At 45.1% G+C, this 23,260-nt stretch overlaps 2 protein-coding genes across 2 annotated transcripts; one reads left to right on the top strand and one right to left on the bottom strand.

Moving 5' to 3' along the window:
• Window positions 1-1,294: 1,294 nt before the first annotated feature.
• CENPL (centromere protein L) lies at window positions 1,295-4,255 on the bottom strand. The gene is made up of 4 exons (XM_027895920.1): window positions 4,093-4,255; window positions 3,695-3,946; window positions 2,194-2,736; window positions 1,295-1,657 (listed from the first exon to the last, which is right to left on the bottom strand). The coding sequence occupies exons 1-4, from the start codon at window positions 4,246-4,248 to the stop codon at window positions 1,586-1,588; spliced, it is 1,023 nt and encodes a 340-aa protein (XP_027751721.1). The 5' UTR covers window positions 4,249-4,255; the 3' UTR covers window positions 1,295-1,585.
• A 140-nt stretch (window positions 4,256-4,395) lies between these two features.
• On the top strand, window positions 4,396-19,267 carry DARS2 (aspartyl-tRNA synthetase 2, mitochondrial). Its single transcript, XM_027895893.1, has 17 exons — window positions 4,396-4,542; window positions 5,815-5,914; window positions 7,438-7,504; window positions 7,784-7,885; window positions 9,077-9,172; window positions 9,911-10,034; window positions 10,662-10,708; window positions 11,413-11,519; window positions 12,339-12,408; window positions 12,870-13,049; window positions 13,415-13,522; window positions 14,678-14,740; window positions 14,908-15,060; window positions 15,892-16,110; window positions 17,012-17,122; window positions 17,339-17,414; window positions 18,359-19,267. The coding sequence occupies exons 1-17, from the start codon at window positions 4,473-4,475 to the stop codon at window positions 18,538-18,540; spliced, it is 1,875 nt and encodes a 624-aa protein (XP_027751694.1). The 5' UTR covers window positions 4,396-4,472; the 3' UTR covers window positions 18,541-19,267.
• Window positions 19,268-23,260: the final 3,993 nt, after the last annotated feature.

Consider the following 23,260-nt stretch of genomic DNA (forward strand, 5'->3'; position numbering starts at 1 on the left):
TCACTCAGAACCAGCTTTTTTCTGGAAGGAAGCATCTCTGCTAAATATCTGGGTAAGTCTATCTCTGCTCACTTAACTGCAGTTATCAGTGAGGACAAGACAAGGAAAAGGTTGAAAGAGGCTATAGAGAATTTAGGTTTTTTAGAGCCTTTTTATGCAAATTTGTTGGAAAGAGCTGAGCATTAGATTTAAAACTAAACCCTGGGTATAACAGTTGTGTTTTCAAATCAAATACAGGTGCCAGTTATTGTGACACCTTGTACTCTTCTGTCCAGTGCTCTTCTGACTCCAGATAGCAAACTTTGTCTAAGATATTTAATAAGAAGGAAAATAAAGCACCAGAAGTGATAGTTTAAGTAGCTGCTGAGCTGTCAGGATCTTCAGAAGATCACTTAGCTCCTTCTACCAGGGTAAGAGTTACCACAGACTGCAGCCTTGACATGCAAAAACAATCCATCTTCAACTAGTAAAGAATCTAAAAACAAGTGCATGTTTCTTTGTCTAATTCTGGAAATAGGTTAGGAACTAGGCATGCTGTTATGTCATGTTAGGCAGTTTTAAATTGGGAAAAGAAAGGAAACTTGCATCCCTATTTAGGGAGAAGGTCACAGCACAAATCATCAGCGCCTGGAGATGCTGCACAAGTGTGAAGCAAGAAAGTAAACTTTAAATTTTGCTGCTTCCAAAATTATTTAATAGGTAACAAGTGGTGGTTTAGCCAGGTAAGCTATAGTTGGAAATAAGCACCATGCAAGAATAATATTTAATTGGGCACAGGTGGTCTTTCCTTAAGACCAGTCTACGTACAAAAGACAGAAAATATTTTCTTTCTTTAGTACTATATTACAAAAATCTTAAGACTTAGCAGGTACTGCTTCCTTTTGCCCCCTTTAATCTCTGGCTAGGCACTGTGCACTACCTGCTCAAGAAGGGAGAGAACCAACATAAAATTTTAGCTCACAGCTCTAACCCCAAGAGCTCTCTGGCCTACAGGATCACGTCCAAGATCCAAACATCATGCAAAGCCTATCTACAGACCTCACTTCCTTTGTATTAATTCAGCTGAGAGGACCAACGGGCTGGACACAAGGCAGGGAGCTAGAAACCTCGATTTTTCTGCCCTGGATTGTAGAGCATTCACCTTCCCTCTTCCAGGTGTGCTGAATTTTGCATTTAGACTAGCCCAAGAGTAGTCACAGTTTAGCTAAGGCTAAGGTCTGTGTAGCCTGGGCTGCTGTCTAATTAAGAGAAAACCAACTCGCCCTTTGAAGACGACAGAAACACCTATCAGAGTTCATCTCCTAAACATAAATGAACAGAGTGATTCTGATAAAACAAAGGTGCTCAGGAACTACCCCAAGTCTGTACTGCAGCCCTTCTTTAGGGCAAAATGTCTCCTTGTCTTGGCTGTGCATGGCATGGAGTTACAGCTTGTAACGGAGCTAAGTGCAGGAGGTATAGTCCAGCTCTGGACAACCAACACGAGAGGAAAGAAGATGCTGCAGGAGTGAGTTTCCTGTTGGTTTCCCAGCATACATCGTTCAACAGGAAGCCTTTGTAGCACGAAGACTTGCTGAAATGGCTCTCACTGTATCTGAGAGATTGCGAGTTCGGTCAGTAGCATCAGCACTCCAGAGAGGTATTGGCTGTGTAGCATCTGCAAGAAAAAAACACGATAAAAAAAAAAATTGCAGGTGCCAGATTTCCACACCCTCAAAGGTTTGGAAGCCAACTACCATGTGCTCCCTGTGCTTAGTCAGCTGCTCTGTTGAAGGATTTATTCTTAATGGTTTGAAGGATATTATACAGATATCTATAAGAAGACCAGCCTCTTTATGAAAAGGGTTACATGTGAAGGATCTTAAAAAACACAGTATTAGAAAGCTAGTGAGTTTTTCTAAAGGTTTTGGATTAAATTGGGTATCTTTTTAAATCCAAAAAGTTCTTTATGGCCAAAGAAATTCTCCTGTTCACGCCACAGCCTATTTCTGGTCCAAAACTAGTAGCCTCTGCTGCATCACAGTAGTAAAATACTGTACTGACAGCTCTCCCAACTCCAGAACTAAATATGACTAGTAAAAGCTTAAGAGTATAACAGCTTCTTGTAGGAAACCATGCAAAAGGAAAGCGAAACCTTCAGGTGCAGCTATTTTATTCAGCTAACATTAGGCAACCTGCTACTTAAAGCCTCACCTTTACAATCCCATCGCAGTGTGCCGAGGCAATCGTTGTAGAAACCTTCACCAGTTTTGTAGCTGACAGGTGGATCTTGAAGTGCCTGTGAAAGTGGGAGTAAAGGCAGTCCATGAAGACATCCACCTCTTCCTGAGTGATCTCTCCCGGATTTTTTTGGATGGTGTCCCACAGGGCTCTAGCATCCTCTGGGTGGATGGCATATGAAATATCCAGAGGCTGGGGCAGGCGGGGGACAGAGAAGACGAGTTCCACGGCAGAGGCAGCTTTGTCCACTTTGCACCCAGCCCACATGGCCACCATCCAGCTGAGGTTGAAGGGGCTGATGGCCAGACGGCGGAAGATGCAGTCAAAAGTCTTCTGGAACCAGTTTCCAACAACAGACATGTAGCTCTCTGCCCCGTTCGCCAGGAACAGAGGTAAACAAGTGAAGTCCTCCGGCATGTTCTCAGAAAGATCATCTCCATACACGCAGCAGAAACAGCCCGACCACAGGATCTTGTCTTCTGAGTTTTTGGGGGAAGCTCGTGACCTTGAAGAAAGCTGGGATGGGGAGAAGAAGCATTTGAATGCTGAAGAGCAAGTATGATTTTTTTTTTTTTTTTTTAGCCAAAACCAGTTTTATAGTTTCAAGTGTTTGATAGAATTTTTTTTATCAGGACCTCATATGCAACACTGTTTTCTGTAAAACACAATTATTCAGTCTGTCCATTGCATCCCTGAAATTTGAGTGCAGTTATGTTGAAAACAGTGGAAAAAGCACTTTTAACTTCCTCAGGAATAGTGCTGAGATCTATGACGCTTAATTCCAAAGAGCCAATCCATGGTACTTCCTACAACCGCTACCACAGTGAACTTGACATTTCAGTAGCACATTTCACTTGTGGCAAAGCATTTCAGAAATACTGATTAGAGTCAATCTGTGACCAGGAGGGGTTATAGCAGCTTTATCCAGGAAACTAAATGGTCTGAGTTCTGGCAGTAAATTGACTGCTGAACTAAAACAAAAGACAGATTGCTCTGTATAGTCTTGCTCTGATCCTGTTAAGGAGTTGAACTGAAAACTGCAATTAACTGTATGCATTGCTTAGGAGATCACAGGATCAATTAGGCTAGAAAAGACCTCTGAGTCCAACCTTGTCAATTAGAACACCACCTTGCCAATTAGACTAGGGCCAGTCTTTCCCTAAACACCTCCAGGGACAGCGACTCCACCCCCTCCCTGGGCAGCCCGTTCCAATGTCTAATCCCTCTTTACGTGAAGAAATTCCTCCTCGTGCAACCCTGGTCCAGCTTAAGACTATGATGCTCTATTCCATTTAAAAGTAGACAGGACTCAGTTTCATTCAGTCTCAGTGGATGCTACAGTAGTTACTCCATACAACTAAAAGATAGTTTTCTGCTGGTTTTCTTTCTTTAAAGAGAGTGTTTTATGACGGCAAAACCAGCTCGTGCAAAACGCAAACCTCGCTTGCCAAAGCCGCCGGGGTGGGCTCCTTACCTGCACGAGGACGGCAGGCTGGTCCTGCTCGCTGCCCCGGAGCTCGGGAAGGCTGGACAGAGTCACTTTGATGTCCAGCTCGACGCCCACCTCCACCGCCAGCCCCTTCTGCCTCTCGGCGGCGATGAAGGCGCTGAGCATCCGCGCGTAGTCCCTGAGGCGGCCGTGGCGGAAGCGGTACAGGGGGGTCACGCTGTACAGCGTCCAGGCTTTGCGCAGCAGAAGCGCTGTTCCCTGCGGATCCCCGCTTTCCTAGGACAGGACAAAAAAAAAAAAAAAAAAAAGGGAATACCGTTCAATGCGTTTCGCGAGCGGGGAGGCGCGGCTGAGGGCACAAGGGAGGGGAGACGGGGAGGTGCCGCCGCCGCCGCCTCCCCTGCCTGGCGGCCCGGCCGTACCTGTGAGAGCGGCGCCGGCAGGACGAGACGGCCGCTGGGGCTGGTGCCGAGACGGCCGTGTGCCCGTCCGAAGGGCAGGCCCCGCGAGAGGCGCCCGAGGCTGGGCTGGGTCCGCGCCGCCCCGTCCTCGGCCGACTCCGCCGCCATGGCCGCCATGGCCGCCCCGCCGTTCGAACCCGCCTCCCGTCAGCCCCCGCGCGCGCGGGGCACGCCCCCGCCGCCATCTTGGGGCGGGGCCGGGCCGGGCGGAGGGAAGGAGGAGGCGGTGGGAAGGAGGAGGCGGCGGGCCTGGCGTGGTTTCACCTCCCGCGTCTTCGTTTTGAACTTCCCGCAGGCCTGTGGCGGTGCTCTCGTGTTTCTGGCTCGGGTGCAGCCGCGGGATGGCCCTTCCCCGGCTGCTGGCGCGGGCGCTGCACCGGGCAGCCGCTGTCTCTGCCCCCGCGGCACCAGGTGAGGAAGGAGCGCTTGTCTCATCCCGGGGGTTTGGGGTGTCCTTTTTCTCCCCTCGGGGAGTTTGAGTGTGTGTTTCCTCCCCGGGGCACAGGTCAGGGTAGTCCACGCACTCTTTTAATGTCACACTTGCGGTAAGTTATTTTGCCTGTATCGCTTTAGTAAGTGTCTTCTCTAAATAATGTTTCTATTTGAGCTTTGGCATCTCAACGTGAATCACGATTCAAAGTACATAAAGACCAATTAGTCTAGGTTTTTTTCTGAGCTTTGTTTTTTGACCCCCTACCCTCCGCAGCACACAATCTATAAACAACAGGGGTGGCTGAATGCTTGAGGTAATAGCTGGAAAATAAGCCCTTCTTTACTTTTAATTGTAAAGGCTGTGATGAAGGCAGTGAGATTGGCTCCTGTAGTTAGTTATATATGTCTAGGTAATGGCATCCTTCCGACTTCTTGCAAGCTGAACCTATTGCACATTCTGTAAACCGTGTGCTTGGTTTTACACCTTAAGCTGTGATTACAGACTGGGGTCTGGGCAAAGTCTTCTGTAATCCTAGTTCAGGCCTTTTCTCAGTGGTTGCAGGCAGGAAGCTTCAATCAGTATACACGGTAGTGTCTGTTTCATGCATGTTTCAGCCTTGGCTTGCCAAGCCCCCTTGGTGCTCTGTCTTCTCTTCATCAGGAACTTCAGTGGCAGCACAAGGGGCTTCGAACTCAAGGAGGGCAGTTTTAGATTAAGATAGTAGGAAAAAATTCCTCCCTGTGAGGGTGGTGAGGCCCTGGCACAGGTTGCTCGGAAAAACTGTATCTACCCCATCCCTGCAAGTGTCCAAGGCCAGGTTGGATGGACTGAGCAGTCTGGTCTATGGAAGGTGTCCCACTAGACAGGGGGTTGGAAGTAAATGATCTTCAACTTTAAACCAAACTGTTCTATTATCCTGGATTTGAATGTGGAATGGGCAGCATCCCTCAGGGCTGACCTATCTGTGGCTTTTCCTTCTCTTCCTCCTGAACTTTTCAGGGCGACAGTTTGCAGCAAGGCTGTGTTCAGATTTCTGTGTGAAGGTTTGACCGAGATACAGAAATAATCCCACTTAAAATATGTTTGGACTAACCTCACTTAATATTGATGTCATAGTATCTTATTGAAGATGTATATATGAAGCAATTTCTCTGTTTATGGCTTAATTGTTTCGGGAGGGGAAACTCTCTAACTGTTCTGTCTCACTCGTCTGCAAAAAGCCATGAGAGGTTTTATTATTTTTATTCAAGACTTCAACAGTTTTGTCATTCGGACCAACACGTGTGGAGAGCTGCGTTCAGCTCACGTGGGACAGAAGGTGACCCTGTATGGATGGATTCAGTATCAAAGGTAAATGCAAACCGCAGTGAAAATGGAGATGATTATTTGTCAGATCCAGAGTATGCTCTAGGGCTGGATTCAGACCCTGCTTTATATGCTTCAAGTTATCTTTTTATGTCCTACAGTGCTCCTTTTTGAAGTGATTAAACCAGCTGAGAAACAAGTCAGATCAGTATTTCAGTTTTTTGAGAGTTACATACAAATGTTAATTTATCCTCACTGCAGCATTGTAAAGCAGTAAAGAATTATCGTGGTTGTATAGGAGAGAAATGAAGAAATAGCTTATTTATAACAATTCTTATGGCAGTGAGCAAATAACTTCCCTGTGAGGGTGGGGAGGCCCTGGCACAGGTTGCCCAGAGAAGCTGTGGCTGCCCCATCCCCCCGGAAGGGTTCAAGGCCAGGCTGGATGGGGCTTGGTCTAATGGGAGGTGTCCCGCCCATGGCAGGGGGTTGGAACGAGCTAAACTTGAAGGTCCTTTCCAACCCAAACTATTCCGTGATTCTACAACTTCTTTTATATGGAGTCCTTAAATTTCAAGCAAATAATGTTGTCTTTTCAATCACAGCATCTAATGAAGCATGTTTAAAGAATGCAAGGTTTGCTTAAAAAAAGAAGTATTAAGAAAAGGTAGTAGAGGATGGAATGTGAATTCCAATAGTTTCCTTGTAGGTGGTGTGATACAATCTCTCCTAATGGAGTTGAACATTTTATAAATGTAGGGTGAAAAATGTGGACAGTGCCCCCAAAATGTCCTGTTTGTGGCTATGTGCTTGTACCATGGAGATAGATTCTGTGGCTTGGATGAAGTTAATTTGTCAGAAGTTGCCTTTTTGCATTTCACAGCCCAGAGAGGCTGTTTTTTACCCAGCATTGTTCTCTGCATGGATTTTTTTTTTTTTTTTAATTTTATTTTAGGAGGTCCTGAGCACCTCATCTTTGAACAACTGTGGATGGGGATCCAGGAAACAGAATTAGGATTATTGCAATGTGATTGTTGTGATCTTGTTTTTAAAGGCAGCCAGAGCATTTTCCTTTTGACAGTTTCTTGATGGATAAAGTACAATGGCATCTGTCTCTGCTACAGCTGAAGAGATCAAGATTTATGATTCTGGGTTTAGCAGTGTGGAACTTTTTATGGGACCAGTGTTCTCCTTCTTGGATTATTTTTGTTTTTTAAATCCATGTGAACTTTAGCTTTATCGCTCATTTAATTGTGTTTAGCTGAATGATGTTTCCCAGCAGGAAAATGCACGTGTCCAGAATCCCTGCTCAATGTGGATTAACGTTCAAGTTAAAATTTTGCCTCTCCTGGTTATTTGCACGTTGTTTGTGGCTGGTCACAATCTGAAACTATTTGTTCAGGTTGGATTCAGGTGTGGGAGAAGTATCTGTACTTTCAGTAGCTGGAAGTGCTTTGAAATGAGTCACAGGGTTCAGAAATTAGCCGGTTACCGTGTGCTCTATAAAGTAGAAACTACTAAATTTGTGAAAAAAAAATGTTTTTCCTTTTGTGTTTTTCATGGATCAGACAAGGCCTGTTTCTGGTTTTGAGGGATTTCCAGGGACTGACCCAGATTATCATTCCACAGGATGAGGTAAGTGCTACCAGAGTACGAGCTTGTGTTTTTATTTTCCCTTTGGTAGCTTGGGTCCAGCAGACACAGAGAGCAGAACCAAGTGCTTGGTCAGACCCAGTGCTCCGACTCATAGGGGAGGTTTAAGTGTTATGGGACCCTGACCTGACACTGCAACAGAAACATTAGTGCTGTTTCCCCTGGCTTAAGAGTGATTTTGGATTCAAATGGGCTGTCAAGAAATGAGGTGCATTTGCCCTGTCCTTTTAATTTCTGTGAGACTTTGACATCTCCTTGCAGGCACATTCCCACGTGAAGAAGCTCCTGTCTAATGCCCCAGTGGAGTCTGTGGTGAGAGTGACTGGAATCGTGTCCCCTCGGCCGCCAGGGCAGGAGAATCCGGTGAGGATGGTGGGATCTCTCGGGGGTTTTGTTCCTTGTGGAAAAGAACACTGGATTGTAGGTTTATGGTTGTGTTGGTGTCATAGCGCTGCCGTCGGTTCTGGGTGTGTGACAGCCTATCCTCAGATAATGTGAGGTGAAATAACTGCTGTGTCATGTAGCTTAGGGGAACCTCAAAGCACGTTGCAGGCACCCACAAATTAAACGGCATCCCAGCTCTTTGTGAGGATAATGGCTGGCTTTTCTAGGCTTTCAAAGTGTGAGGGAGAAATTTCTTAAAAATAAATATTGTCGTTGCAAGTTCCACAGCATGTGATGACCTGTTTCTTACTCAAAATAGATTTTGCTGTTGTCATTCAACCTCAACAGAGGCTGATTGATTTTTTTTTTAATGTTCTGTATTCCTCAGCTCTCATTGTAATCAGCTGTAGGGTAATCTGTCAGGATTGTACAATGTCACCATGATCTAAAAAGAGAACCTGGATTTATGATCATAAATTTTTGCTCTGACGACTTGTAGATATCCATGAAGCATGCAGGCTTCAAGCAACACCTTTATTTCTTTTGTTCATGTATCATTTTGTTGGAAGGTTGTACGTGCTTTCTCCTGGTAAATAGCAAGAGCTCTACAGGCTCAAATGAACTTTGCTGTGCCTCAGTGCTATGTGAGGGAAGCTGCCTGCTCTCCCTTGGGATTGAAGAAAGAGAAGACTAGTTCTGAGAACTGGTGTTCAGAACTGGAAGTTCTGAGAAGTTCCTCACAATTTGCCTTTTTTGGCTTGTATTAAGGGCTGCTGCTAATGTACACTAAAACGTGTACACTGTGTGGTTCTGAGGTTAACTGAGGTACTGATTGGTAGTGTTTTGTTCAAATATGTGTGCCCTAGAAAGCGCTGAGCCTGACTTCCTCTGCTTAACATGTCCTTTGAGGAGAAGGCACAGGAAAAGTAATTGTGTTTCTTGAAGAGACCAGTATGCTCCTGGGAAAGAACCTGCCATCTTTGGTGAGGTGACTTGTGTTTTTCTGAACAGAAGGAGAAATCTGTCCTTGAGAGAAGCTCTCTGAGTTATATACTGTGTTAGAAGGCAGGGAAGATAACCACAAGGTTTCTTTTTTCCCTTTGACCATCTGTGAAATACCTTTGTCCAATTGTTTTGAGTTTTAATTTTTTTCTTGCCTCTTTGCTCCAGAAAATGCCTACAGGGGATATTGAAGTGAAAGCGGAGACTGCAGAGATCTTGAACTTCTGCAAGAAGCTGCCTTTTGAAATCAAGGATTTTATCAAGGTGTCTGTTTTGTTTGTCTGTTTGTTTGTTTTGTTTGTTTTAATTTTTTTGTTTTGTTTTTTTTTGTTGTTGTTGTTTCCCCAAAGTGGTGGCTTTTCAATATAGTGGGAATTTGCCTGTGTTGGTAGCAAAACATCTGAGAGCTTGGTCTGGTTCTCCCAGCTTCGCTTTGGGGAAATAATATTTAAAATAGAGGTGCTCCTTGTTTCCTGTGAGGATGTATTTCTAAGAGCTAAGCAGAAAACAAGGCTTGAGTGATTGCAGATTTCAAAGTGTCAGTGTAAGGATAGTAAAGGGAAGAGTGAAGGAATAGGGCTATGCTAGCTTTGTCTTTGAGTTTGAAACAAGAGGCAGCTCTTATCATGGTAAATGTGTGGGGCTTTTTGAATTATGGTTGGAAGGGACCTTAAAGATCATCTCATTCCTACCACCTACCATGGGCAGGGACACCTTCTACTAGACACATTGCTCAGAGCCCTGTCCAGCCTGGCCTTGAACACTTCCAGGGATGAGGCAGCCACAGCTTCTCTGGGCAGTTTTTTTTTTTTTTGAAAGTGATTGTCGTGTGTGAAAACACTCTGGTGGATGCTTGTGTAGGTTGTGGGGAGTGGTTGATTTGTGGCAGTTGAGCAGCATTCCTTTTTAGCTTCTCCCTTTTTTCCTGTGGCTTTAGGAGCAGCTGCAGTGGACATGGAGTTCGAGTTTTGTCTCTGAATCCCCATTCTCTCTCCTCCCCAGAAGTCGGAGGCCTTACGGATGCAGTATCGCTACTTGGACTTGCGCAGCTCCCAGCTGCAGCGCAACCTGCGGCTGAGGTCACAAGTGGTGATGAGGATGAGGGAGTATCTCTGCAACCTCCATGGTGAGACGTGTACTTCAACAACAGTGTGCAGAAAAGAACATTTTAACTCTCCTTTCTGCTGTTCCCTATTGCTGGGAGAAATCCCAGCCAGCTACTCCAAACCGGGTCCCACTTAGTAAGGACATGTCTGCTTGTGCTGGGGTCTTTAGAGGGTTGTTGCCAGGCCTGAAGAGCAATGTTGAAATCTCTTGGCATGCTGCAAGCGAGTTGTTTCCAATAAGCTGGTTCCAGTGAGAAATGGAAGTTTTGCAGGTAGTTTCCCGCTTTTGGTCACCCAGTTGACGCATGTCAGAGGGATGGATCTCTTCTAGGGCTTTTGCTTCTCTTAGACACCTTTTTGGAAAAGCAGTGCCTAGTTCAGAATGGATAGAGAATGAACAATTTTTCAGCCTGATTCTAGTCCTCTGTCATCAGCGTTTCTGGCAGGACATCAGGGTAGCTCAGAGCCTTTAAATCTATCATTACAGGAATTATTCTTAGAAGCAGCAGTCTGTGGATTTTGGAGAGGCTCCATGGTGTGCTAGATGACCTCTTTGGCTGACTGACCATATTCTAGCTTAACTCTGTCGTATTAGTTCTTCCTGCTCTCAGCATATTCTGTGTCTGAAGCATGTGTTTGTTCCCCAGGGTTTGTGGATGTAGAAACTCCAACGCTCTTTAAAAGAACCCCTGGGGTATGTATGTGATGCTTTTTGACCTCCTGCAGCTGCACAGGCAGTTCATGGTGGAATTGTTGTCAGTTGCCACTCAGCCTTCATCGCTGTTCCCTCACTGAGTAACAGCTCTTTTAACTTCTGATATGATCCATGGATCCTTTTAAAAGTAAAGGGGCAGAAAGGGGAGAGGTGAAAACTTGAGTCTTAATTTTGAACCTTCAAATGAATAAAGCTTCTGTCTTGTAGAGCATGTGCTGGATGCAAGTCTGTCCTTGGATTATAAAACCAAAAAACTTCCTTAAAGCACTGTCTTCCCAGCATTTATCTCGTAGCCAGTAGGTTATTGCAGTTGTCGTACTCAAGTAAATTTGATTTCTGAATTTATGTTCCTTTCTTTCACTTCAAAAATAGTCACAGAGAAGAGAGCTGTAGCTGAGGAATTGTTGATGCAGCGAGTGTGGAGTTCTTGCATTTAAACCCCTATCTTGGATGGGGTATCACCCATGTATTATGTATTAATCTCTCAGACCAGGAGGTGGAGAATTCTCCTTTGGGATATTTTGGACCAAGTTGGTTAACAGATCTTAAGTGTGTTGTACAAAGAGCCACTTCCTCACAAGTGGGATTTCATAATGGGGAAATAGGTCCTTCCCTCTTGTGCTCTGTCAAGAATTGGGACCACTTACTTGTCGAACTCTGTCAATTTTCTTTCTGATGCTTAGGGAGCCAAAGAATTCATTGTGCCCTCAAGGGAAGCAGGCAAGTTCTACTCCCTGCCACAGAGTCCTCAGCAGTTCAAGCAACTCCTCATGGTTGGAGGCCTGGACAGGTAAGAGTTTCTTGGAGTCCTGTTCAGTGCATGGCCCGTCCAGGGTTGGCTTGCTTTGATCTGTGAAGTTTTAGATACTTCTCCCCAAAAACTTACTGCCAAGGGTTTTGTGTTTTGAAGAGGAGTCCTTAAGTACTTGAGGCTTTCCACCTAGGCCAGGCTTTTTGCCCTTCCAGTCAGAGGAAATGTATCCTGTTGGAAGGCTGAAATCTTCACTGCTGCTTTAAATGCAAACCTGATCGGAAGCACAGTCTGCCTCAAGGGTGGAAAATCCAACGTGTGGTAAAAGCTTCTCGTAGAAGAGTAACCTACAAAACTAATTGAGACAAGACTGGGCTTCTGAGCATAACAGAGACAGGGAAAGCATGTTCTCAAGGTGCTTGAATACCAAGTTTTTAACTGGGCTTGCCTCTTCAAATAAAACTGAAGGAGAGGGAGACAGTTCTTCACACAGTGAATTGCAGGCCAGGTCTCGTCTATGAATTTTGCATGGCTGTCGGTAGAGTGTACTGGGAGGTGAAAAAGAGGTGAGTATGGGGCTGCTGGAGACCAGCTCACCTGGCAGCCTCCACGTGCCTCTGGAAGATATGGTTGGAGATGGATACAGCTGCTGATGCAGTTGCTTCCACTCAAAATTTCACGCTCTTCAAGGGTTGAGAACAAAGATCATCTGCTGCAAAAGGACCAGAACACTCTCTCTGTTCTTTTTTTCCTCCCATTGTCTTTTTTTATGATCAGTTAATTCTATAGCCACAATATTGATTGTAGCTGTAATTTAGGGTGCTTTAAATTGTTATCTAAGGAACAGTGCTGTTGCAGGTACTTCCAGGTTGCTCGCTGCTACCGAGATGAGGGTTCACGGCCTGACAGGCAGCCTGAATTCACACAGGTAACCAGCTCGTGCTGCTGCCTCATCTTAGATGTCTTTTTTAGCTGTTTCCCCTTCTGAAGGCTTGGTTTGTGCTAGTCTGGTGTTGCTTGGGGGGGTACAGAGTTGTTTGGTGTGTGTGTTTGTGCTTGATGATGCAGTCTCCTTCTGTCCTGCTGGGTCAGGCATCCCATTCCTCAGCCTTGAGATCCCAGGCAGAGTTAGCCTGGTTCATTCAAGGCTGCTTCTTACGTCCTTGTCATCATTACCTCATCGGGCTCTCTGAGGTGGTTGTTTCCTGAGTCATCAGGCTGTAGGGAGATCATAATCACATCGCCAGACTAATGCAGTTGTGATTTGATGTCATGTCATATATTGCTTCTTGTTTTGCCGCCTTTGTGCTCAGGAGCTTCTGCAAGTTGCGGTGTGAAAGCAAAACCTATAGCTAATGTAGAATTCCCCCTCTTGTTTCCTGTTTTAAGATAGATATAGAGATGTCATTTGTAGATCAAGCTGGGATCCAGAGACTGATAGAGGGCCTCCTGCAATATTCCTGGCCTGAGGAAAGAGGTTCCATTTCAACTCCTTTCCCTTCCATGACATACCAGGAGGCACTGTCTCAGTATGGGACTGACAAACCAGACACTCGCTTTGAGATGAAGGTGAGGGTTTGCTTGCTGTAAACTTGCAGCTTTTTCTTTCTGTTAGTGTTTTAATAATCTTTAGATCATATGTACATGATTGGCTGGAGTTCTGAGTGCTGTAATTTACCCAAGGGATCTGTCCCATCAGACCCCTTTGTACAGGTCTTGGTGAGGAGTGGGTTTGATTAGTTGGCTGCAGAAAACGTATGTTCTAATAAAATTTTATTTTAAAGATAATGTATTGTCAGGAAGCAAGGCACCTTGAGTGTTTTAGGAGCAAAAGCTCCTAAAAGGGAATAGAGTTGAAGGTGTTAAGACACAGGTACAGGAATTTTGCTTCATGTTCCTACTACCAAGGCTCTTTCCCATCTCTCCTTTCTCAGATAGTGGATATCAGTGATGTTTTACGTCTGTCAGACATTCAGTTTGTGCAGAATGCACTCAGTTACCCACGTGGCACCATCAGAGCCATTTGTATCCCTCAGGGAGTGGTAAGTGATGCTTTTACATCCCTGCTTATGGTTTATGTGAAATAAATAAAATGCCATCTGAATTTCTTCATTAGTATGGAAATGTTCCTTGCTGTGTCCTTCAGGGAACTTGGGATTCATTGTAATCAATGTCCAAAGGTTGGGCTGAGTGGTGTTAGGATGGACATGATCAGATGATGGGAAGACTGTATTATCCTTAGGAAGGGCAAGAAGAGAATGAAGCTGCAAGATCCTTTGAGGATAGGGAATCCTCCCAGGGTTTCACCTTGTTTTTTGTCAGCCTTTTGATGTGCATCTCAATAATAAATTGTACCTCGTGGTAAGAGATTGAAACAGGGCTGAGTATGGCACAGCTCTGGGCTAGGCAGAGAAAGGTCAGGGTACATGTCCTTCTCATGTTTGCTTTAGCTGCATTTGTGGGCACAAATCATGTCTCATTTTGAGAATGTCACAGATCAAATCCAAAGCTGACAATAGATGTAGAAGTTTGTTTGACACAGCCAGATATATTGGCAGAGAAGCAGATTCAATTCTGGCTGTGGGCGTTGTTGTAGCTTGAACAGTATGGCAAAAATAAATCCACTAAATAATGAGTTTTCTTTTGGGAGTAGGACTTTCTGACCATGGTTTCTCTCAGGATTCCTTTAATTTTTACACAAAGTGCAAGTTAGTGGCTTCCCACCAGAGGGCACTGAGGTGTGTGTTTGAGCAACAATAAAGTGGAATCTCGAGCCTTTCTGACCACTAGAGTAGATGAAAAAAAATTAAGATCTGGACTCATTTACTGCGTTTTGCAGTACTGTGACAGTCAGCCCAGTTGGTTTCTCTCTGTTCCCCTAAATTGAGCTCTGCCTTCCCCATCAACGGTGTGGTGGTGTAACCTGCTTTTTCTGTAGGCTGGAGGCAGCTAGTTGGTGTGATCTGACCCTGCTGACCAGGTACATTTGTCTGTACACCTGGAGGGGTCGCTTCTAGGAGGGACACCCAACTACAACCCGGTGCTGTGGGCCCTGTCCTGTTCCACAGCCCTCATAAGAACTTGTACTAGAAGCAAAAGAATTTGAGAAGGTTAGAAACAGCTTAGTAATTTGAATCCTAGTCAAGCTTTCCAAGGATTTTGCTGATCTTTACTGTATTCTCTTGTTCTTTCCCCAGAGGTATCTTAAAAACAAAGACTTGGAGTCATTAAAGGAGTCAGCAAAATCCCAGTTTAACCAGGTGAGACAGGAATGCTGCTGAGTTATTGGAATGGGTGAATGGCAAAGTGTGTTTAAGGGCAGAGGAAGGTAGAAGAGCAGTTTTTAATAGCTGAGAGTCAGTGCCTGACCATGTGATGCTTCAAGGCAAGAGAGGGCAGCACTGCACTAAACATAATCTCTCTTTAGGAAATCATGGAAATTATCCGCAGGCCTGATGGAAGCTTGAAGTCCCTGCTTACCAAGTTTCTTGGTGAGAAGCAGCAGCTGGAGCTTATCCATGCACTGAACATGCAGGTGGATGATGTGGTGCTGCTGGCAGCTGGTGAACATAAGCAAGTGGTAGGAGGCATTTCTTGGCTGGCTGTGTGAGTTGAGTGTTGTTGCTGATGATGGTTTTGATGTTATCTGACCTTAGTCTGATTCTTCTTATTTAAATAGGTCATCGTCTAATTCTCTGTTTCTCTCCAGCAGAAGCTATAGCAACAGCAAATAAAGCATGAAATGTACCTATTACTTTTATTGCCCCCAGTCAAATTCTGGGAAGGCATTGTAACTGAAATGAAGGCTGAAATATAAGAAAAAAAACCCTGCAACAAATCAGTGCCTCCTTTTCTTTCACCTTAACCTAATTTTTAAAGCACCTTGTTGGAAAACAAGGTCAGCTAGGTAATTTTGTCTCCCATAAGTGAATGACTTATTAGCAGCACTGGTGGGAGATTCTGTCCCTACCCTTCTCCGTATTCTTGCCAGCAGATGTTGCCTTCCAAGTACTGGTGTATTATAAGGTGTTGTGCTCTGCTTGATAGCCAAAGTTTTGTTGTACACACTCTTTCTCTATGCCTTCATTTCTCTGTCTGCAAAGTGTAAAACTTACATGGGTTCCTCCAGTTAATCCACATATGTGGAGCTTGAGGTTAGTCTAAAAAAGTTCCGTGAAGAGGGAAGAAAATGGACTGTCGGGCTCCTTACTTGTTTTTTGTCAAACCCTGGAGCTGCTGCCACCTCAGCAGGAAGGGGATATGTTTCAGGATACAAGACGGAAGTGTTTAAGGCAACAGTGCATTACAGTTGATGCTGCCTTTGTGAACCACTCTCTTTCCCTGGTCGGTGCTTGATGACTTCCCCGATGGTGAAGTTGCCCTGTCTCACGCTCTCCCTTCTCTGTTGCAGTGCTCTGCATTAGGAAGCCTGCGGTTGTTGAGTGCCATCCTCCTTGAGGCAGCTGGGCTGGCACTCCGTGATCCTACAGCTTTTCACTTTCTGTGGGTGGTGGATTTCCCCCTTTTCCTCCCGAAGGCCGAGAATCCCGCTGAACTGGAATCTGCTCATCACCCCTTCACTGCCCCACATCCTTCAGATGCCAGCCTCCTCTATTCTGATCCCATAAAGGTAACTAACTTCATACCTGCCATGCTGTCTCTTTTACAGCAGCTCACATGGAAAACTAGGCAAGTAGCAGCTGGTTTTAGTATAAAAAGAGATGTTGTTCCATGGAATTGACTGCATAAGGAAGACATAGGTCTGTTGGAATGAGTCCAGAGGAGGCAACTAAGATGTTCAAAGGGTTGGAGCACCTCTGCTATGAAGACAGGCTGAAGGAGCTGGGGTTTTTCTGCATGGAGAAGAGAAAGCTTCGGGGAGACATTAAAGCCCCTTCCAGTGCCCAGATAAGCTACAGAAGAGCTGGAGATGGATGTTTTGCAAGGGCAAGCAGTGATAGGACAAGGGGAAATGGCTTTAAGCTGAAAGAGGGTAGATTTAAATTGGATGTTTGGAAGAAATCCTTCCCTGTGAGGATGGTGAGGCCCTGGCACAGGTTGCCCAGAGCAACTGTGGCTGCCTCATCCCTGGAGATGTTCAAAGCCAGGTTGGATGGGGCTATGAGCAACCTGGCCTGGTGGAATGTATCCTCTGCCTGTGGCAGGGTGTTGGAACAACATGATCTTTAGAGTCCCTCCCAACCCAGGCCATTCTGTGATCTTGTCTGTGTCTGTTTGGAAGAGATGGCTTCCCCATTGCTCTGAGGGGCAGTATCCACGTGTGTCCCTGACAAAAGGAGCTTCAGGTTTTGATCAATCCCTTCAAAAGGATTTCTGCTGTTTCCACATCTGCCAGAGGCAGTCCATGCCTCCAGCAGGACTGGTACCTGAACTGCAACATACCCCCGAGAGACCAGTGTTGTAGTGTTTCATGGCTTCGTTCCCAGAGCGTTTGCCGTTGCTGTGCAGGTTGCTGTTGGATGCAGCTGTGCCCCAGCCTCGCTGAGGTGCCTGTTCATTCTTCCCTGCAGGTCCGTAGCCAGCACTACGACCTTGTGCTGAATGGCAATGAGGTTGGAGGTGGCTCCATCAGAATTCACAGTGCAGAACAACAGCGTTTTGTGCTGGAGAAAGTGCTGAAGGTAACACCTACAGATGTCTCTAATATTCTCTCGGAGATTTAAAGGACTAATTAGTTTAAATGTTAATTTAATATTCTGAAAGAGACACTCACGTGCTTCTCAGATAAAGAAACATAACTCCTAGCCCCGAGCAATGGATGACTTAATTGTATCTTCATCTTGTGTTGCTAATAGGAAGAGCATTGCTTGTCCAGTGACACTTGAGTAATTTTGCAGGAGGATTCCGAGGTGCTTTCCCATCTGCTTGAGGCTTTGGGATCAGGAGCTCCCCCTCATGGAGGAATTGCCTTAGGTAAGTGCTCTGTAGCTCTGCAGATGCAGGTGTGTTGTGCCCTTTCTTTAGCATACTAGACCCCAGGAACATGCTTGGTAGGAAAAGCCTTGTCTCCTTCTGATGGAGGTGGCTGTTCAGGTGTTGATTTTGGCACATCTGCCTGGTAACGCTGGGCTTACACAGTGCTTCCGTCTCTGCAGCAGCTTTGGGGAAGTAAACGGAGGTCTAGTCACCAAGATTAGGTTGTCTTTGTTCTCATTCCTGTGCAACCAGAGCAGGATCCCTGTACTTCATGCTGAGAGGTCTGGGACAGCTTAGTACTTTGTGTTTCACACCCTTGCCCTCTGCTTCAGTCTCACTTCCCTTCTCCCTTATCTGTTTTACTCACTTAATTCAGATCGTGTCAGGATCTTTTTTTCCTAGAATGCTGCAAGTTTGAGTTTAACAAAAGAGGGGAAAAAACCCCGACTAACCAACAACACCCTTCCCACACACCCCAAAACAAACAAAAATGCCTACAAAAAACAAAGATGGCATTTTAATCTGTGGTCTCTCAGTGTGACTTCCCTCCATCCAGACACCCAGAGGCTCTTGTTATTTTTGAATTCCTCCTGGTTGTTGTAATCTTTCCGAACTGGTTGACCAAGAGCTCTGAGCACTCAAGCAGTGCCCTGACAGTGTCCTGCCACTAAGCTGCCCCAATTTTGTTATGCTGTGTTTGCAAAGACACCGTCTCTGTCGTTGCAGAACTTTGTGTAATATTGAAAGGCTTTATTTTGGTCGGCATTTCTTCTCTTGAGGCAAGTCTGTTACTCTGCTACTGGTTGAGAATTCATTTTGCTTCGCTCTTTTTCTTCAAGCTCAGTAATATTACCCACTCAATCTTTCTGATTTTTCTGACTCAGAGGAAGTAATATAGAGCCATAACTCAAGTGGTTCACCAATTTGTCTTCTCCTTCTAGGACTTGACAGGCTGATCTCTCTCATTGTTGACGCTCCAAGTATCCGAGATGTCATTGCGTTCCCAAAATCCTTCAGGGGACGAGACCTGATGGCCAACGCTCCAGACTATGTCACTCCAGAAGAACTAGAGCCGTATCACATCCAGGTTTCCTGGCCTCTTGAAGAAAAAGAGGCAAATTAAAACTAACTTAAAGCCAGTGATGTAAGCTGATCTGTGTAACCGGAGGTGGTTACAGCTTCTAAATGGATTCAGTTCAAAAAATGTCAGTTGCTGTGGCAGGGTGGGGGACAGTCCAACTCCACTGAACAGTGGCAGTTTCAGGATTGAATGGGAAGTAGATCTGAGGGCTCCCTGATAGGAATTCAGTATTGGGTGGTAATTGGAAGGAGAAGTAGAAAAGCAAAAGAATATAATTTTAGCATAGGACATTGAGATTGTTTGCTTTAGGGTGTCATTAGAGGGAAGATGGGATCTGTTTTTTTCCAGTCCCCACTTTTGACATGTCCCTTGTCAAGTATTTCTCCTCCCATCTGGAGAAGATAGTCAGCTTCCCTGGCAGGACAGTGTGTATTCCTGATAATCATTAAATCATGTCAGCTGAGGACTGTGACAATAAAGCTGTGCTGGGCCAACAGCTCTGGACACTGCACAACTTCAGTGCAATCAGCAACTCGTCTCGTGCTGGAAGATACAAGATCATGTGAACTTTGCCATGGGAAGTTCATATTCAGCTATGTTCTCCCTTCAGAGGAGAGGGAGAGAAGCATCAATAATGTTTTCAACGGTTGTCCTCGTAATATTCGTCAAAGAGGTGATGGTCTGTCTTTGGGGCCTGTGGTCCCTGTGCTTTTCAGCACAGTAATTCAGGGGTTTGTATGTTTATAAATAAAGTTCACCTGGCAGTGTGGTTTTGGCTGAGTGTAGCTTTTGGCTTTCTGTGTTTATTGCAAGCTGCCAGTTTTTCTTGGGGACCCCTGATCCCTCCAGGAGATGACAAGAAACCTGTGACAGCGTAGCAGGGTTACTACCGGTCTTCTGTGAGTTCTGCCTGGTGCTGCCAACCCCCTGCTACAGTGATGAGTGATGCAGCAGCACATTCCTCCCATGTAGCTTCGTCTCTGTCCCACAGCAGAGAATCCACAGTGCAGGAGTGAACAGCATCCTACCTGGCCAGGGCACTGAGCTCTGCTGTGCAGTGTTTGTACAGCAGGTAGAGGCACTCCAGTGGGTGTTCTGCACTCTCTGTTTAGCCTGGAGGAAGCAGTAAATTGGCAGGAGGAAAGGAGGAAGGTGAGGAAGCTGAGGAAAAGAGAAGGAAGAGATGACTTGATTAAGATCAGAAGGTTGTGTGAAGGAAGAAAACCACGAGCCACTGTGTCCGAGCTGGGAAGGGCGGCAGGAGGCACATGGCAGGGGAAGTGCACGAGGACAGAAGGAAGACTGCAATTCTTGGCTGAGCTGATACGGAGCTCCAGCTTTCTGCTGGAGAGCCTGTCCTGTAGATTCTATCAAATCCTGGTCTGCTCCAAGGGTTATCTGCCAGCTGTGGGATAACATGGCATGGTGATGCACGCTGTTGTTTCTTAAATACTGGACTGTCCTGTTGATAAGAATCCATAAGGGAAATGGCTCTTAAGATTGGGGAGTTTTTGAGTGTCATCCATACAGAAGTGACAGTAGAGCTGACTTGCTGCTGCTTTGCAGATTATGAAATGGAGTTGTATGTGTAAAAGAAAACTTAAATCCTTTCTTATCTCATGGTATGATTGTTATTTTCGGTCTTAAAGCATGGTTAAATGTTATTTAAAACAATCCTGGATTTGTATTCATGTTCATTCTAGCCAAATGCTGAATTCCTTCTTTTTTCCCTTGTATGAGGTATTCATTCTTATCTTGAAGTTAATTCACCTTTAGGTTACTTTTTTTTTTTTTTTTAAATTTTCCTTAAATAGAAGCTGTCACTAATGGAGGATCAGTTTACAGAGAGAAATGGATCTAAGCAGATCCATTTTAAGCTGTGATCCTTGTGGGTCCCTTTCAACTCGGGACATTCTATGATTCTAAAAACAATTTATTTTTTGGTTTTGCTTTTGCAAAGAGGAGAGTCACCCTATGACAGTTACACCAGACATTTTCATTCCTGTGTTAGTGGTGATATGGAATAAAGCCACTACAGGCTCTGTGTTATATTCAGACTGCTGGTTTAGAAGATGCTGGATTTTGTGACTTAGTTTCTTTACTGATAGTGTGATTAAGATTTGCATGGAATTTGCATGAGGATCATCTGTGTTGCCAAAGCAGGGATGTCAGAAGCTTGTTTGAGGTCATGGAATGTGGAAGATAAGTTACTTTGAAAAGTTCTTCGCTCCCCCCAGACTGTTATTTATAGTAACTGAGAAGATAATGCGCTGACATTTGCTTTTTAATTGTGAAATGAGGGGTACTGTGTCACTTGGTTAGTACCTGTTTGCAAAGGCAAATTCTGTTTACCTCTGGTGAGTCCCAAATTAGGATTATCAAGTGTTCAAAGGGAAACTGATGCTCTAAGAAGCTTAGGCAGAAATGTAACACTGCCTGGAATGTTCTCTTTGAGAGCACTTGCTAAAACATGTGAGGGAGCTGTCTCCGAGCCCTCCACGTCCCTCTTGTGCAAGCTGCTTTGTGTGGTGTTTGTTTACCCACTGCTACATTAAGGACGTACTGCAGTTATAAGTCTGTGACACAGCTACAGGGGGGAGAAAAAAAACTCCAACAAAACACGTTGTCTGAGCTGCTGCCGTCCTGCCACAATTAGGTCAGTGGAAAAGATGCGTCCCAAATCCATTTGTGCTTGGATTTGTGAATGAAGGTGCCTTGCAAGACAAGTATGGGAGTTTGCCAGTGTTGTGTGAATGTTGCCACAGAGAGGATATTAATTTTTTTTGTTGTTGTTGTTTTATGGGGCATTGTGAAAGGTTTTGCTTGGGCTTGTGGCAGCCTGATCTACAGAAAATCACTGAAACCACAATCTGGTTGGCACACTTGGCTGCATATTTTGGGAGAAGCAAGAGTAGACAGGCACTACAAAGAAATCCATGGAAGTCAGGGGTGGTCATATTGCAGACTGGTATCTTCCTGCTTGCTGGAGAAAAACTGCTGGCCTGTGATCCTGAAAATAGATGTTAAAGCCAGCACAGTGTTATCAGAAACACCTTTTAAAAATAATCCCCAAGCTGCGAGATTTCACAGGCCCTTTGTTCCTTCTACTCCTCGTTATTTTTCTTGTATCAGACAGACCTGTGAAGAAAGGCTGCTATGTCAGCTGTGATAGAAGATGCCAAGTTCTGGACTCCTATTAAAAGTCAATCTTTTCATTAGAGGTGTGGTGTGTAAGAAGAAGCTGGTGGATCTGTATTGCTGTGTGGTTTGACATGGCTGGATACTGGTGGCGTTGTTGGGAATGGAATCATCAGCTGGACGCAGGGTGCTCCCTGAGGATTTGTGTTGGATCCTGGCTAAAACAGATCAGCTTCTGCTTTTTGAATGTTCCCTGATGTGGTCTTCTGCACTCCAGACAAATTCACGACTGCATGGATGAGAAATGAACATCGGGGTGGGTGATAGGATTGTACAAGAACGCATTTGCAGGAGCCAGGGTTGGATATAAGGCCTCTGTACTCCTTTGACCCCACCTGCTTGCTGATTTTCTTCTGCTGGATCTGAACAAAACACTGGTAAAATGGAGACAGTTTATTCCCCACCTGTAGAAGAACTACCTGATTATGTTTCAATGGATTTGACTGAACAACCCTCTAGTAAATTTATACTGCCCTTTTGTAACAGCAGAGATAAGTTTCTGGTGTGTTTCAGTGTATTTTTTTCCCCCTCCAGAACAGGAATGTAACATACTGGTGGAATTCTCAGCAGCCAAAGTGTTAGTTGTTTTGTTTTGTTTTGTTTTATTTTTCTTAGTATTTTCCAAGCCTATCCAGAACACTCCAGGTTAGACCAAGCTGGGGAGAAATTGCAGCCTTTGATTTCAGCCATCCTGGGCGGTTTGGGTGAATTTGGCTGCAAGAGTTTTGTACAGAGTGCATTGAAGACAGGAAGTGTTTTTCAGAACTCAAGCTGGAGTTTAATCTTGTATTATCCTGGTATCTCTCTGTAGAGTTAGCTAAATTACAGTAAAACTTACTGTATTACAATATAACACAGCAGCTTTGCGTAATCCCATACACCGAGGTTCAGGGTGCTGATTAATTCCCACTTCTGCTGAAAACAGAGCGCTGCTATATGAAAATATTATCATTTGTATTAAGTCAGCTTGAAATAGTCAAAGAATGGTTTCAGCTGTTGGCAGCTGGATTTTATAGCCACTATTTTATCTCATGGGGAAAAGGTGGGAACTGCTCTGGGCTGTTACTCCCCTGTAGCCCCTGACAGGACACTGGTGTATGTTGTTCCCTCTGGAGAGCACAGTGACCTTGGTTCAGACCTGATGTGAAGGACACAGTGTGGTGGAAACCAGAGGACACTGCTTGGTTATTCCTGGACCCAGTGCTTCTGGGTGTGAGCAGGAAGGAGGTGGTGCCTTGCACATTCCCAACCCCAGGAAAGTCACGACTGCTGCTCTGGATTTCACCAGCACCTCTCCCAGTGGGAGGAAGGGAGCAGGTATGGTGTTGGGTGGTGCTGCGCTGATGCCCAGCGTCTGATGAATGAAGGCAGTCCCAGAAAACGAGTCTGTAATGGGAAGAGCAGAAGGATAAAGAGACCTTATGTGAGGATTTCTGTTTCTCCCCCAGTTAATTTTTACCTCTGGTTGCTTGCATGGTGATTTGTTTGGTTGCTGTTGTAACCAGTGGTCTGGTAAGGGTGGTTCCTGCATTCTTTAGCCTGTGTAACAGCAGCAAGAAAAGCA

Source organism: Empidonax traillii, unplaced genomic scaffold, assembly GCF_003031625.1.
Source record: "Empidonax traillii isolate 1590-97213 ecotype Southwest subspecies unplaced genomic scaffold, ASM303162v1 scaffold474:size1423191, whole genome shotgun sequence".
Lineage (NCBI taxonomy): Eukaryota > Metazoa > Chordata > Aves > Passeriformes > Tyrannidae > Empidonax > Empidonax traillii.